At 36.6% G+C, this 15,541-nt stretch overlaps 1 protein-coding gene across 1 annotated transcript in view; it reads right to left on the reverse strand.

Annotated features, from left to right (window-relative positions):
- Positions 1-15,541, reverse strand: part of cftr (CF transmembrane conductance regulator) — a 132,868-nt gene that overhangs the window by 14,663 nt on the left and 102,664 nt on the right. Inside the window, 4 exon segments of the mRNA XM_030135578.1 lie at positions 1,217-1,447; positions 2,648-2,748; positions 3,261-3,488; positions 9,847-9,997. Coding sequence (XP_029991438.1) covers positions 1,217-1,447; positions 2,648-2,748; positions 3,261-3,488; positions 9,847-9,997 — 711 coding nt within the window.

Here is a 15,541-nt window from a genome sequence, read left to right on the forward strand (position 1 = left end):
GTAGAGTCTAAAAACCGAAGGGTTGGCAGTTAGAATCCCGCTCTGTCCTAGTCATGTCCATTGTGTCCTTGGGTAAGACACTTCACCCACCTTGCCTCCAGTCTGCTGCTGGTGGTGTGTGAGTGAATGAATAATGGATCCATTGGGCGTGGATCCATTGGACGCAATTTGAGTAATAGAAAATAGCAATATAGCTATATAAATGTAATTCATTATTATTATTATTATTATTATTATTATTATTATTTGAAACTTTGAAACCAACTGCACTATATCACTACAGAAAGAGCATAGACTCTACCTCTCTCATCTCATCAATCAACCCTCAATAACAGCAAGAACTTTCCTTAGAAAAATGAAGTCTAGATAATTATGAAATACCACTCAAAAACTTGACAAAATTGTCGAATCTCAGAAAGTAATGGAGATAGAGATATAAAACTGGTACCAAAAGATGCTCAATAGCCACATTTATATGCAACTTTCATTGACACTATAATCCTAAATGCAGTTATTTTAAATTTATTTGAGAAAAACAGTTTTCTTCTGCCAGGGCATTATGGACACCGCTAGGACATAACTTAAGAGGCTTAGTGGACCCAGTAGATATTATTCAATCAAGCTAATATTCCATAGATTTTTTAAAATTGGTATTATCACATTTTAAAATTGAGTACAAGTTGAATTTCTGACACTGGGGCAAAGGATGCACCCTATTACTCACCTAGTTTAAACACTATATCCAGGAATTGATGAGTGTTTTCTGCAGCTTTCTATAAAGGTTTCTACAAACCTTGTTAAAAGGCAAATCTAATCAAGACTAACTGAAATATACTGACTGAAATTGGACTTTTCAAGGACCTGTGGAGACCCTGTAATAAAAACACAAGTGTAAGCAGAACAGACGCGTAAAAGATGAAGCTGATTCAGTCTCAGTTTGTGGTTATTAACTACAGAACGGCAAGTTTTTATTTACAGTGATACTGTTACTGATGATGAAGTCTTGAGTAATCAACAGTTTATTGTTCAAAAATAAAGTTGAGTTTGAGCAAAACCTGTTTTTATCATCACACTCTCTAACATTTCATCATGTCTTGACCTTACTATCCCTTTACCCATCACTTTTGAACCAACACCCTCCAGTCTCCCTTCTCTCATCATGCCTTTGGACCTATATTCTGTAGCCTCCCTTTTCCCATCATGCCTGTGGACTTACGGTCTGCCCGCCCTCTACAGAGAAGGAGATGTCACTAAGCACAGCGCGTCCGGCCTCTGTGTATTTGACCGTGAGGCCCTGGACGTCCATCTGTCCACGGTTTGGCCAACAGTCGTGTGCATGAGGGTTGTCAATGATGAGGTCGGGGCCTCCTTTACCACTGCTTTTCCCTGGAAGAGGCTCCTCCGATGGCAGGTCAATGAATTTAAAAACCCGGTCCACCGAACGCATCTGAAGAGAGAGGATGGAGGAATCAGTTGGCCCTTGTTTAGACTTTCACCACAATGATATCAGCTGATAACAGAAGACACTGATCATTATAATGATAAATATCAAATCTTTCTCGTCTAAAGGCTGATTTTTGGTCCTGAGGTGAAATTAACAAAACAAACCTAAAAGCCTGATAGTTATCATTCTAACAGTTATCATGTTATTCGAACTGATATTCTATTGTCCAGCCCTGATTCCATGGTTGGACAGATTAGTGGCAAACATTTGTTGATTCCTGTTGGTGTAAAACTGTTCTGGCTAAAAAATAAACATAGATTTCATATCCAGCCATAATAGTAGACTTATCTATGTATAAAATAAATGGACGAAAACATAACTAGTTCCTTCCTAGCTTAATTTATTTTAATTAATTTGATAGACACAAAATAGACACTGGGTTATTTTAGTTTTTTTGGAAAGCCAAGTTTCTATATTTTTCTCAGTTGATGAATATATTATTTTCCATCTAATTTTCATTTAATTATCACATTGGTACTTACAGACATGGTAAAATACACCCTACGTTACAAAAAGAAATATTTAGAAAACAATATTCTTGTTTTTGGATTTCTTCTAATCCAATCCAAATATTAATATTAATAGATGGAACTTTAAGACAAGATAAAACCAGATATTTATAGTGTATGGAAGTGTTCTATCTTAGTTTTGTAACACTCTACTATTTGCTGCTCTCTTCCAAAAATAGATTTTAATTTCTTTGAGGATTTACCCAATTAAGTGTATAAAAAGTGGAAATTATTTCGCACGTGATCGTGATAAATTAAAACAGGCAGTGAAACAAAACAGAAATAATGTTTTTAATCATTATTTTTCCATGATTTACCACTATTTGTCAGCTGTTCTTTTAATCACTTTATCTCATTTTCTACTACTTTTCTTCTCCTGTGAATTCACTGGAAAACTATTTGTACAACAAAATATTATTAATTATATAAATAGATAGCTATAACTATACTTGTAAAATAAAACTATTATTAAACAACTACATTTCAGTAGAGTAGTAGCGCTATTAATGACTTCTGTCATAAAAGCTCATCAAAAACTCTAACTTGACTTGGCAAATGTGTCCTGATGTAAGCTAAAATCCTCCATCCATGATGCTGCTAATGAAAACTTGGTGAGGGTGTGGTTCTCTCATACTAGTCCGTCTACAGTAATGCTGGTGATCACAGCCCACTGGAAAGTCCCCAGGATCAGCATTGCCAGAGCCACAATGATCCCGATCTCCCCTGGTTTGTCCTCTGTAAAACATGACCACACACACCACCAGCGTCAACCAATGGCAGGTATTATGGCACTATTTGACATTAATGGGCTGTGAAATAACCCTTTTATCTGCTCAAACACAAACACACACAAAGTTTGACTCCTTGTGTGTGTGTGCACTTGCTTCCCGTTGATTTAATTGGACAAAACAGACGCTTCCTCTCATACTCGTTTTCACAGACACTCTGCTCTGTTATGATCTGTAATCTGACCTCACTCTGCAGCTCACAGATAAGACTGAAGCTTCTTCACTTCACAGGCTGGAGGAAATAATAAGACATTTACCAACTCTCTGGAATTCAACATGTTCCTTAACTACATTTTCAGCTGTAAAAGGACTGCAGATCACATTCCAACTCCAAATATCTTCCAAATACAAAAGTGATAACGTAGTTGACTCATATCATACCATATCTACGACCATTAGCTTGAGCAAAGCATTTTTATGAACATCCATCAGCCCTTATCTGACTGTCTTTACACTTACGGTTGGTTCCCACAGCAATGAAGGCAGCAGCAGTGAAGAACAAGACAAAGATCATGTCACATCTGAAAAGGAACCACCTCAACGTGGCCAGATAGTGGAACCAGGCAGCAGTGTGAGTGTTGAGGGCTTTGTGGAAGAGCATTTCAAAGTAGGTCTGACGCCCGAATGCCCGAATTGTCCATAAACCCTTCAGTGAGATTATGAGGTGGGAGAAGATTGGGCTACGAGCTGCAGGAAAGGAGATGAGATGTGCATCAATACATGACCTTCTAAAAGGCACAAGATTCATCTGTAAATAACAGTTTCTGTAATATATTTAGATGTGTATTCATGTTTACTTGATTTTTAACTATCATACTGCATCTGCTTGTGGCGGATAATAATAGGCAAATATACAAATACTTATTAAAATATATATATCAAAAAAAAAATCTATAGCATCAATACACAAACCCAATGAAAGTGCAACAAAAGACTAAAGTAAAGCAAGAAAGACATCACATCATAATAAACAGTAAAAGTGATACCCAATTACAGCAATACAAGCAATAAAAGGAGGAAGGAAGCTAAAATCCATACAGGTGATATTAATGAATAAGTGATAAATACGAAAAAAAAACAAATAAAATAATTGGAATACAAAGTGCTACAAAGCGCTAACATAGAGTGCATAATAAAAATCAAAATAAAATAGGAATATGAGTGCTAAAATCACATAAAAGCTAGCTTATAAACATATATTAAGAAGTGATTTAACAGAGGTTACTGAGTCTGCACGTCTTCTCTAACGGGCAGGTTGTTCCACAGTCAAGGTGCTCTGACACCAAAGGCCTGGTCACCTTTGGATCTGACAAAAAGGGTTGCACCTGAGGATCTAAGATCACAAAGTGACTCATATTCAATTCTCTTACATAACTAGAAGCCAGACTCAGACATGCTTTAAAAGCAATCAGTAAAATCTTAACATCAGTTCAACTATTGAGAGCCAAAGCAGGGAAGTTAATAGATGGGTAACGTGATGTCTGTTAAAACCAGTTGAAAGCCTGGCATTTTGGACCAGCTGGAGTCCAGAGGAGGATTTTTGACTTATGCCAGAGAGGAGTGAGTTATAGAAATCTAGGAGAATGTGGAGAAGATGAGTGCATGAATTTTTCAAGAATGGGGTATGGTATTATGAATTTGATTTTGGACATGGATCTTAGATGGACAGGACTGGATGGTTTCACGGATGTGTGTCTGGACTAAGGTGAGAGTGCCCATCAGAGTGGTAAGGTTTGGTGGACCAAATAGTATATCTTCTGATTTTGAGTTGTTTAGTTGGGAAAGTCATGTGGCATCCTTTTTTTAATATCATATAGACAGTTAAAAACAGCAGCCAGGCTTACTGGGTCAGCCAGTTATCTGTGTTGCCTGCACAGCATTGACAGGACACATTATGTTGAATCATAATTTTTTCTGAGGAGGTATTTACATGACTCATTTTACAAAAACACTTCACACTGATTATATTCAAAGTTCACAATTCATATATTTTAACACAAACGTTTGATGTCTATTAAAGTGGTAAAGTATTCAAAATCCAATTAAAACCAGTGTCTTTTTCCTGTGAAAAATATGGCCTATATCTGTTAAAAAGAGGAATCATAAAGCTGCAAAAGTACTTTTTACTTGGACAGAGAAATTTGAGTAAGTTAATCCATAGATGCATTCATGTACACTATGTTCTACACTAAATTGTATATTTCCTTTGTTTGAAATAGCACTGTTGACAGATGTTAATAGGTTATGCTACTAGAGTGTGCATTTGTGCCAGAAAATAAGAGTCAAGATTACCCGAAAACTCCACCGTTCAATTCTTAACAACAGGCATAAATATGAGGTTTTCATATTTACATGAAAGAAGATTCATAAGTAAAAAATGTTTGACATAAATTAATGCAAGCGAAAACAGCTTTATAGCCAAAATCTGACCCTGTATTTTGGTGTAAGCACAGTAAACCAAGTGACATTTCAAATCAATTCAATTGGCAAGTGACATTTTAGTTTTTGTTCTTATTTCAAAGTTTGAGGTGTGCTAGGCTTTTTATTTCCATTTAGTGCTCTCCTGGTCCTTGAGTACTTTTTCTGTTGTCATAATGCAAATGTTTTTGAGTTGAGTCACTTTGCCTTAACCCTTTGTATGAACTTGTGCTTCTGAGAAATAAAACAAAAGGTATAATCATGACGCCACTTCAGTGACTAATTCACATGTCTCCACAGCATCATGCCTGGTTTATGACAACAACAGGATGTGGTCTGAGGAAATCCCAGCTGGAATCATCGGTCCGACCCCAACATGCTCTGGAAAGACCTTGCCGTCATCACCAGATCTCGCATTCAGTGACAGAAAAAATTCAAAACACAGCGAGGCTTCGTCAGCAGTTGAGTGACCTATTTTCCATCCTCTGACTGGAAAAAGGATGTTTAGATGAATTTATAGCATCTATACCTAGATGAATGCATTAGTTTTTAAGAATGGCAAAACATCAAAAACATAATGACAATGAATAACCATTTCTTAATATTCAACAGTAGTGAATGGAACCAGCAGAAAAAAATACTTGTTTCTTAATTTTCTGAAAACTTGGTTAAAATTTGCATTATAATTAAATGGAGGCCTAACTTTTGACGCGCATATGTCTCAATTATTTTTTCTTCCGTCATTCCAAAAATGTTCACATGAAGGTGAAAAATAGGTTCTCTGCATCTTGTTTCATCATTTCGATGTCTCCTAACCACTTCCATGTGTGCACAATTGCGCATCCAAACCGTTTGCACCTCCTTTTGAGACGTGTTAAATATAGATGCAGTTTCTATGTGCAAAATTGCTTTTGGGATTGATAAATCACTTTGCGTGTGCTAATTAATATATATACATTTTCTCCTCCCAGCACACGCACAATTGTGTGTAAACGCCCCATACTGCATATTCATTTTGCCATATGTACTAACTGGATGCAGACGTGCTATTTTGCACCGTTGAAAGACGCAACCCTTATTGCACACTGTTAGTACATCAGTTTGTACATTTTTTTGCATGTGCTATGAGTTTGCACACGTTTTAATACATGGAAACTTTTAATAGATCCGGCCCTAAGAGTGCAGAAGATGTGCATACAGAGCCTATTCCAAGTTTTTAGTTCCTTTAGAACAAAGGAAGAACAGTCATAATTCCCATTTCCTTGATGTTTTCTACATTTAATATCTGAGAGAAATGCAAGTACTCTAGAGTTTCATAAACTTACTGATTTTGATTGATCTATAACTTTGTAGTATTGATGAAAAGGAAGTACTTAGACATGTACTATGACTTTTACTTTTGAGATTAATGCAGGAATGTCTGTGATTCTGTGCTGATGTATTGGGTGTGATATTATATGTGCTGCTTTTGCATGTTTGGATTATATGCACCGTCTCTGTATGATTGTACTGATGCTTTCTTGTTCTCTTTTATCTTTTTATCTTTATTGATTTATCTTGTCACTTAGGTTTCTTAACTCTCTCTTTTTTATTAATGTGCTGTAATATATTGTTTTTTTAGGGAGCCTATTGTCATCAGGCCAGGGACTACAGCAGGATACTAGCCATGTTGGCTAAAGCTGCCCCTTTTTGCTGTTATTGATACGGTTAATTAATTGGGATTGTCCACGAGACCATAAACTAATAAATGAAAATGAAATTAAATGGATTATTGCATGTGCTCCCTTGCCTTATGACTGATGATGTTTGTTAAGTTCCAAAAATTAAAATTTACCTTTGTTACTTTTACATGACCATAGTTGAAATCATTTGATCATATTTCTGATGAGGTCTTTTTATGTCTATTAGTGACCAGGTCAGCTGAGGTACAATCAAACTATGTCAGACCTGAATCTAGATAGCTTCCATTCTGATAATGACACCTGTCACCAAAAACACTATCCAAGAACCACAGCTGCTGCCATTTGGACAGTTAAAAAAAACAAGATGAAGAGAGGCCTTGTGTTCATAAGACTGAGATAGTCGTGAAATTTTCATTGACTTTTGGTTTGTGATTGAAAATATTTCTTGGAATACATCAATTTGAGACACTGTGTATGGAGGTATACAGAAAGGCCACTGAATAGATCACTGAAGGAATGGGCATGTCAGCTTCTACATGGTATTGCATGAAAATAAAACAGAAAACCCCTCCAATTTTTTATATGTTGTAGTTGACACGTAAGGCCACATTTTTCATATGGTGTCAGAGGTAGGGCATGTCCCACAGTGTCAATTTCAAGGTTAAAATATAAATCAAAAGGTAATCCAACTCAAAAGTACCCAAATGTACAAAAGAATGCTAGATTTGGATTCCCTAAGGTCTCCCCTTTACAAAAATACCTTGCTTTTTAAAATCAGACCAGTGGTTGCTGAGTTACAAAAAAGGGAAAAATTTAAATTGCCATTTCTCGAAAATCCTTGGTCCGATAAAGTTAAAATTTAAAATTTTGGCTTTTCTGGCTATGAATTAACCATACACCAAATTTCATCAAAATCGGAGGACGTGGGATTTAACTCATTGGGTGAACTGAGATGGACTGACCCTGAAATTAAAATGAAAATTCCATGTCAATGCAAACAACATTTTAACAGCTTAGAACATTTATTCAACCATGTATAAATGTGCAAAAATAGTTTAGAAATAAACAATTAAATAATGAAAATAATAAAAATTTTGCTTTAACTATTCAAAGGATCAGTAATAATAAAAACATCTTAATATTACAAGGCAATTAGCCAGATTCAGATTTTACACTGGATAAGTTTGAATGATCTATACAAACACAACCACTGAACACAACTTACCTTCATATGACAAAACATTAATAATACATTTATGCTATAATATCATCACATTACAGGGCCTATCAGAAACCCCCTTTCAAAAGATAAAAATCGCATGGTATCGATTGACCAATGGCATTGCGCATTAGTGGACTTAGTATAGTACTGGAAGTTGAATTCCCGCTTGTTATTTAATTGATGTTTCACTTCATTTTTGTGATTAAATAGATGAATTTAGCCAAAATTAGGACATGACAAGGTAAGAGAACAATACACTGATGATTAACACAGCTTTGAACAAGCCGTGCACCATTTTTTTGGCCAGGTGGTTCCAGTTAGAATAATCTGAATGGAGTATTTTTTGATTAACATCTATAGGATATCCTATTATTATTTGTGTTTTTTGAGGATTCTTTGGACACATTTCCAGGGTCTCATCTACAGATCCTTGAAACAGAGGATCCCTATTTCTAGTCAGTTGGAGTAGAATAAATCCAAAGGAAAGTTCACATTATAGTCAGCAGGAAAAACACACCCAATGTGAAACATCATAAGAGAGTTTATGGATGTGGGTAAATATCAAAAGACAGGAACAAAAGATGCAAGGTGAATTCACACAGTAGAGCATCAACTATTTCTTATTGGTGTATGAGTGGCTGCATGTGAAGAGGAATATTAGTGGAACATTAGTTTTCATTTTCAGATTTTTAAGAATTTTGCCAACATATTTTTGAGTGATACAGTATATGTAGTTGTATATTACAGGAAATATTATAAAGGTATAAATGCACTAACCTTTCCATACACATTAGTACCATAATGTATTCTTTCAGAGGGTGGAGGTCCAGTCTGCACATTCACACCCAGATTAAAACCTCAAAAGCCCCACAAGTTTCAACACTGATGCTGCCTCAGCAGACACAGAGAATCTAACCATCACTGCTCAGTCTCCCATTGGACCAAAGCACCTGATGGCAGATTGATTTCCACAACACCTCCCCTTGCCTTAACGGAGTGTCAAAGGTTTAATGATGTCACGAAAAGTCAAAACAAAACTTGACTAAAAAAAATGTAAAATCCCATTTCTGCTGCTTCACATCACTTCCTCTCATCCCTTTGAGGCAGATCGTTTATCCGTCAACTCTTCCTCAGTCATGTTTTTGTGCTTCGGATGACCTTCAACCCCTCTGGGCAGAGACATCCACCAGTTCTGCTTGTTGTTGAATTGTGGAGGCCAATCACTTTCATACTGTTACTACTATGTTAGTGACATACATTCTTTGTCATTTGATTCTAATGCAAAAATAATATGAAAAGTGAGAAACAAAAAGGTCATTCCAGGGCATTGTATAATTGCAATAAAGAAAATATTGTTATATTTAGAGAACTACTTTGAACTAAAACTAAAATTTAGTTAAGAGTCAGATGCTTATAGAGAGCATTTCTTAGTATAAATGGGTTTGACAAGTACCACTTTATTCTATTAAAACTGTTCATAATATTCAGGTTCAAAGTTTTACCTTCTGTCACATTTTGCCTTACTTTTCTTTCTATTTCTCATGGCAGCTTCTCTCATTTTGTTGTCACTGTTAAATGGACAACTACATCTGCCTAAACAAAAACTCACAAATTCAGATTTGTTTTGTGGCTGTTTAACTGCATTTTTTCCTGTTTGACTAAAGGCAAAAATAAGTCTACAACACTGACTGACAAACTATACTGCTCCTATCCCCAATCTCACCTTCAGCCTCGAGTAATTTGAGCTGTTGTCCAGTTCGTAGAAAGTACTTCCTGAGAATGACGAAGATGACTGCCAATGGGATGGCAGCGATGAAGATGTACGGCCGCATGATGGACACAGTGAAGATGGCACCAGTGACTATTAACGTCAACTGGAAAGAGAAAGATTAGGTCTACATTAAACAGCAGCAAACATGAATGTGAAACATGATCTTATCAGGTATCTCAAGCTGAGGCTGAATCAAAACACCAAATAACAAGACTCATTTCAACATTTGTAGAATACAGGATACATAATCCTGTTTAGGGTTTTGGTTTAAAGCTTTATTCCTAAATAAATTACAGAGAGACCTCCATGACAGTAAGTGTTTCTTGGTTCAGTAATTATCTCAGTCTTTTTCTGCATTTTTAGTTGGTCTTGTGTCAATTAAACTAACTGTTCATTGTCTGATTTGCCAACATCATGACTGATTTAAGAAGCAAAAAAAAAATGCTCACTTGAAAATTACTTTCAGGCGCTTGTTTGCCAATTATTGATTGGGGTTTCTGAAGACCTCCTCATTCTCAGTTTACTGGCTACTAGTAAGAAAATAATAATAATGATGCATTGGATATACATAGTGCTTTTCCAGGAATGTGCGCTTTGTAAATTGGATCCATTATTCATGCACTCTCACATTCACACAGACATCTGTAGCCGTAGTTATGCTGGGCAGGCTGAAAAAAACATGGCTGCCAATCCGGTCTGGCCGGCAAAATGGCCCCTCCGACCACCACTAAACATTCGCACACATTTATACACCAATGTGAGTGACACTGGAGGAAAGGTAATGATAATTACAATTCTACTAATACTAATACTAATACTAATACTACTACTTCTAATCCATTCATCCATCTTCATCCGCTTATCCAGGTCCAGGTCGCAGGAGCATCAGCCTGAGCAGAGAAGTCTAGACTTCCCTGACCATACAGACTCACAGACCATAGGGTGGGAACGTAGATCGACTGGTAAATCAAGAGCTTTGCCTTTAGGCTCAGCTCCTTCTTCACCACAACAGACTGGTCAATCTCTCATTCTATCCTTCCCTTACTCATGAACAAGACTACTAGATAAACTCCTCCACTTGGGGCAGCAACTCTTCTTTAACCTAGACAGGGCAATCCACCCATTTCCAACTGAAGACCATGGCCTCGGACTTGGAGGTGCTGATCTTCATCCTGGCTGCTTCACACTCAGTTGCAAACCCTCCCAGTTCAAGCTGTAGGTCTCAACTTGATGAAGTCAACAAGACCACATCATCCACAAAAAGCAGAGATGCAACCCTGAGGTCCCCAAACTGGACCACCTCCTCTCTCTGGCTGCTCCTAGAAATTCTGTCCATAAAGATTATGAACAGAATCGGTGACAAAGGGCAGCCCTGGCAGAGTCCAACCCACATCAGGAATGAATTCGACTTACTACCGGCAATGTGGACCAAGCTCTGGCTCCAGTCATACAAAGACCTAATGGCCTGAAGCAGCAGGTCATGGACCCCACATTTCCACAGTACCCCCAAAGGATATCCCAAGGGGCACGGTCAAATGCCTTCTCCAGACCCACAAAACACATGTGGATTGGATGAGTAAACTCTCATGAACCCTCTAGGACCCTGTGAAGGGTAAAGAGCTGGTCCAGTTTTCCACAACCAAGTTGAAAACTGCATTGCTCCTCCTGAATCTGGCGTTCAACTATCGGTCAGATTAGGGCCAGGATCCACCACAACTAGCAGCCAGCCACCAGGCCAGGCCAGGATCCACCACCACTAGCAGCCAGCCACCAGGCCAGGCCAGGATCCACCACCACTAGCAGCCAGCCACCAGGCCAGGCCAGGATCCACCACCACTAGCAGCCAGCCACCAGGCCAGGCCAGGATCCACCACCATTAGCAGCCAGCTACCAGGCCAGGCCAGGAACCACCACCACCAGCTAACACAGGAGACATGGCAACTAAGAAGCTTGCAGAAGAAATGGAAGAAGTCAAGAAGTCTTTGAACTTTATGTCTGAGGAATTAAGCAAGGTGGTAAAACAACAGACGGGACTACTGGATTTAATTGAGGAAATGCGGAAATTGAAGGCGGTGATCAGGGAAAAAAACAAGACAATAGATGAACTGGAAAGAAGAGTAGAAGATTTGGAGCAGTGCACAAGGATGGATGATCTAATGATAACAGGACTAAAGACAAACCATCGCACTTATGCAAGCATCACAGCAAGTGACAAGCACGGTGAGGATGCATCAAACACTGAATTACACTCACTGGAGGAACAAGTTATTAAGTTCTTCAATAGCAAAGATATTCCTTTAGACCATAAAGATATAGCTGTTTGTCACATCTTACCCCAAAAACTGAGTAAGAGGCCAAACATTATTATTCATTTGGTGAGTAGAAAAAAGAAGATTTAAGTTCTTAAGCATGCAAAAAAAACTTAAGGGTACAGGGGTGTACATAAATGAAAATTTAACAAAGAGAAAAGCTGCAATTGCAAGACAAGCAAGAATCTTGAAAAAGGGAAAAAAAAAATCCAAGACACTTGGATAAGAAATTGTAAGGTAATGATAAGACTAAATGGTACTCCTGAACAGGTGAAAGTTATAGTTATTAGAGACATGACTGAGCTTGATCAATAGAAATGAAAATGAACAACAAAGTAGAGAGGTAGACCAGTGGAGATATGTCATATCTGAATTCTGTTGAGATGGAGCTATGAGGTCAATTTTTGTTGGGGATTGAAATATGAGAATGTGTGAATACAATGAATTTAAGTCTTTTGACTTTCAAGATCACAAACCCTATGTTCTAGAGAATGATATTGATCCAGAGACCCACTTCTACCAGAACATTAATATAACATGTGAATATTATTCAGAAGACAAGTATAAGTCTAAAATTAAGGGTTTTTTGGTGATTCATTTTAATAGCAGGAGTCTTTATAGTAATTTTGATAAAATTAAAGACTATTTGCAACAATTTCAGCATAAATTTAGTGTAATAGCAATTTCAGAGACTTGGCTGAGTGATGAGAAAGGGTTACACGATTAATTAGAAGGATATGAAATGTTTTGGCAAAACAGAGCCAATAACAGAGGAGGGGGTGTGGCCCTATTTGTATTAAATGATTTGAAATGTAAAATAAATGGTGATTTGACAATTGCTATAGACAATCTGATGGAATGTGTAACGGTTGAAATTAAGATGGAAAAATACAAAAACATATTTCTTAGTTGTATTTACAGGACACCGGGGTCATGCATTGAGAAATTTAATACGGAGATTACTGATTTATATGAAAAATATTGTGATAAGGTGATTTTGGTCTGTGGTGACTTTAACATTGATTTGTTGAAATGCAATGAACATGTAAAAATGGCAGGATTTGTAAATACTATGTTTAGTTTGAGTTTTCATCCAGTAATTACAAAACCAAGTAGAATCACATTGGAAAGCGCAACATTGATTGATAATATTTTTACAAATATTATTGATGGTGAGATAAAGAGTGGTCTATTTCTGACTGATATAAGTGACCATTTGCCAGTTTTTGTAGAACTGGAAATGAACAACAAATTATCTTTAACCAACTAAAAGCAAAAACCTTGTTTGGTTAGAACAAAGTCACCAGAAGCAATTATGGCTTTAAAGGAGGAACTAATAAATTATGACTGGCATGAAGTCTATGTAGATGATGTTAACGACTCATACAATGCTTTCTTAGGCATATTCCTGACATTGTACAACAGACATTGTCCTGTGAAAGAGTATAGACAAATTTTTTAAAAGAATAAGAAACCATGGTTAACTAAGGGATTGGAAAAGGCTTGTAAGAAGAAAAACAGGCTTCATAGGGAATTTCTGAAGCACAGAACGAAAGAAAAAGAGAATAAATAATAAGATACAAAAATAGATTGATAGCAATCATTAGAACACATAAAAATGCCTATTATGATCAGTTGTTAGAAAAACATAAAAATGATACTAAAGGTACTTGGAGAGTGTTAAATGATATGATTAAAAAATGTAATAAAAAGGATTTTCCTTCATATGCTGTTAACTCGGTGCCAGACAGTTAAGGGGCTAATAAGCCTTAAAAGTGCCACAGAATTTGGCATTCATAAATTCATTCATAAAATTTCCCAATCAGAAAACGAAACGCGAGCTCTTCCTTGGTCAAAAACCGCTCGGTAACATCCGACCGATTGCTAATTAGATTCAAAACGCACCGGACACAGCCGATTCATTATTGATCATAATTTGCATAATTTATTCGGTCGCGTGACCTCAAATTCCCGTCTGATTGGTCTCAAAAGGGGGACACAGAAAGAACGTCATCGAAATGTGAGAAAGAAATGGGGGTGGATGGTTTGTTTGTACACAAATATGGCGTGTTCTCCAAAGCCGATCTGATCGGCCCGTGGCACTTTAAAGGTTGTATTCATAAAGCCGATTTAATCGGCCCATGGCACTGAAAGAGTTAAAACTGGTGACACTGTGATGGAAAAAATTGGGGATATTGTGAACGTATTCAATGATTTTTTTGTTAATGTTGGTCCAAATTTGGCAAAAGACATTACCCAGTGAGAAAAGGATGATAAAAACTTTGATTTTGCTAAGGAAAAAAATAATTCAGTGTTTCTTAGTGGAGTTTGTGAAAGTGATGTGTTGGAAGTGGTCAGGAAGTTTAAGAATAAAAAATCTACTGATAGAAATTCCATTGATATGTCACTCATAAAACAAGTGATAAACAGTATTCTTCAACCATTCACTTATGTATGCAACAAATCATTTCAAACAGGCACTTTTCCAGAAAATATGAAAATAGCTAAAGTGATTCCAGTTTATAAAAGTGGTGATAAGCATATTGTGTCTAATTATAGACCAGTGTCATTGTTATCACAATTTTCCAAAATTCTTGAGAAACTGTTTGTAAAGAGGTTGGATGACTACGTTGATAAATATGGGATAGTAAATGATCATCAGTACGGGTTTAGGAGAAATCGATCAACATCTCTAGCAGTAATGGAATTTGCAGAAAATATAGCAACAGTGGTGGATCAGAAACAACATACTGTTGGTGTTTTTATTGACTTACGGAAAACATTTGACACAATTGATCACTCAATATTACTCCGGAAATGTGAAACGTATGGTATAAGAGGTGTGGCACAAAACTGGTTAAAAAGTTATTTACAAAATAGGTTCCAGTATGTAACAATTGGAAATACAAATTCACAACTTAGAAAAGTAACATGTGGGGTCCCACAAGGTTCAGTTCTGGGACCTAAGTTATTTATACTCTATTTAAATGATATTTTTATGGCATCTAGTGAGTTAAAATTTACAATATTTGCAGATGATACTAATTTGCTTTATTCGGGAGCAAACATGAAACAAATATTAGAAACTGTGGAAAAGGAATTGATCAAGTTAAAAAAGTGGTTTGACGTAAATAAGTTATCACTTAATGAAGATAAAACAAAATTTATGGTTTTTGGTGGTGCTAGAGGAAATTATGATAAAAAACTGAAAATTAATGGAATTGAAATTGAAAGAGTGTATGAAACAAAATTTTGGGGAGTGATTATTGACCATAAACTCTTTTGGAAACCACAAATAGAATATATCAAATGTAAAATGTCTAAGACTGTTTCGATTC

The sequence above is a fragment of the Sphaeramia orbicularis genome, chromosome 6 (genome assembly GCF_902148855.1).
Source record: "Sphaeramia orbicularis chromosome 6, fSphaOr1.1, whole genome shotgun sequence".
Classification (NCBI taxonomy): domain Eukaryota; kingdom Metazoa; phylum Chordata; class Actinopteri; order Kurtiformes; family Apogonidae; genus Sphaeramia; species Sphaeramia orbicularis.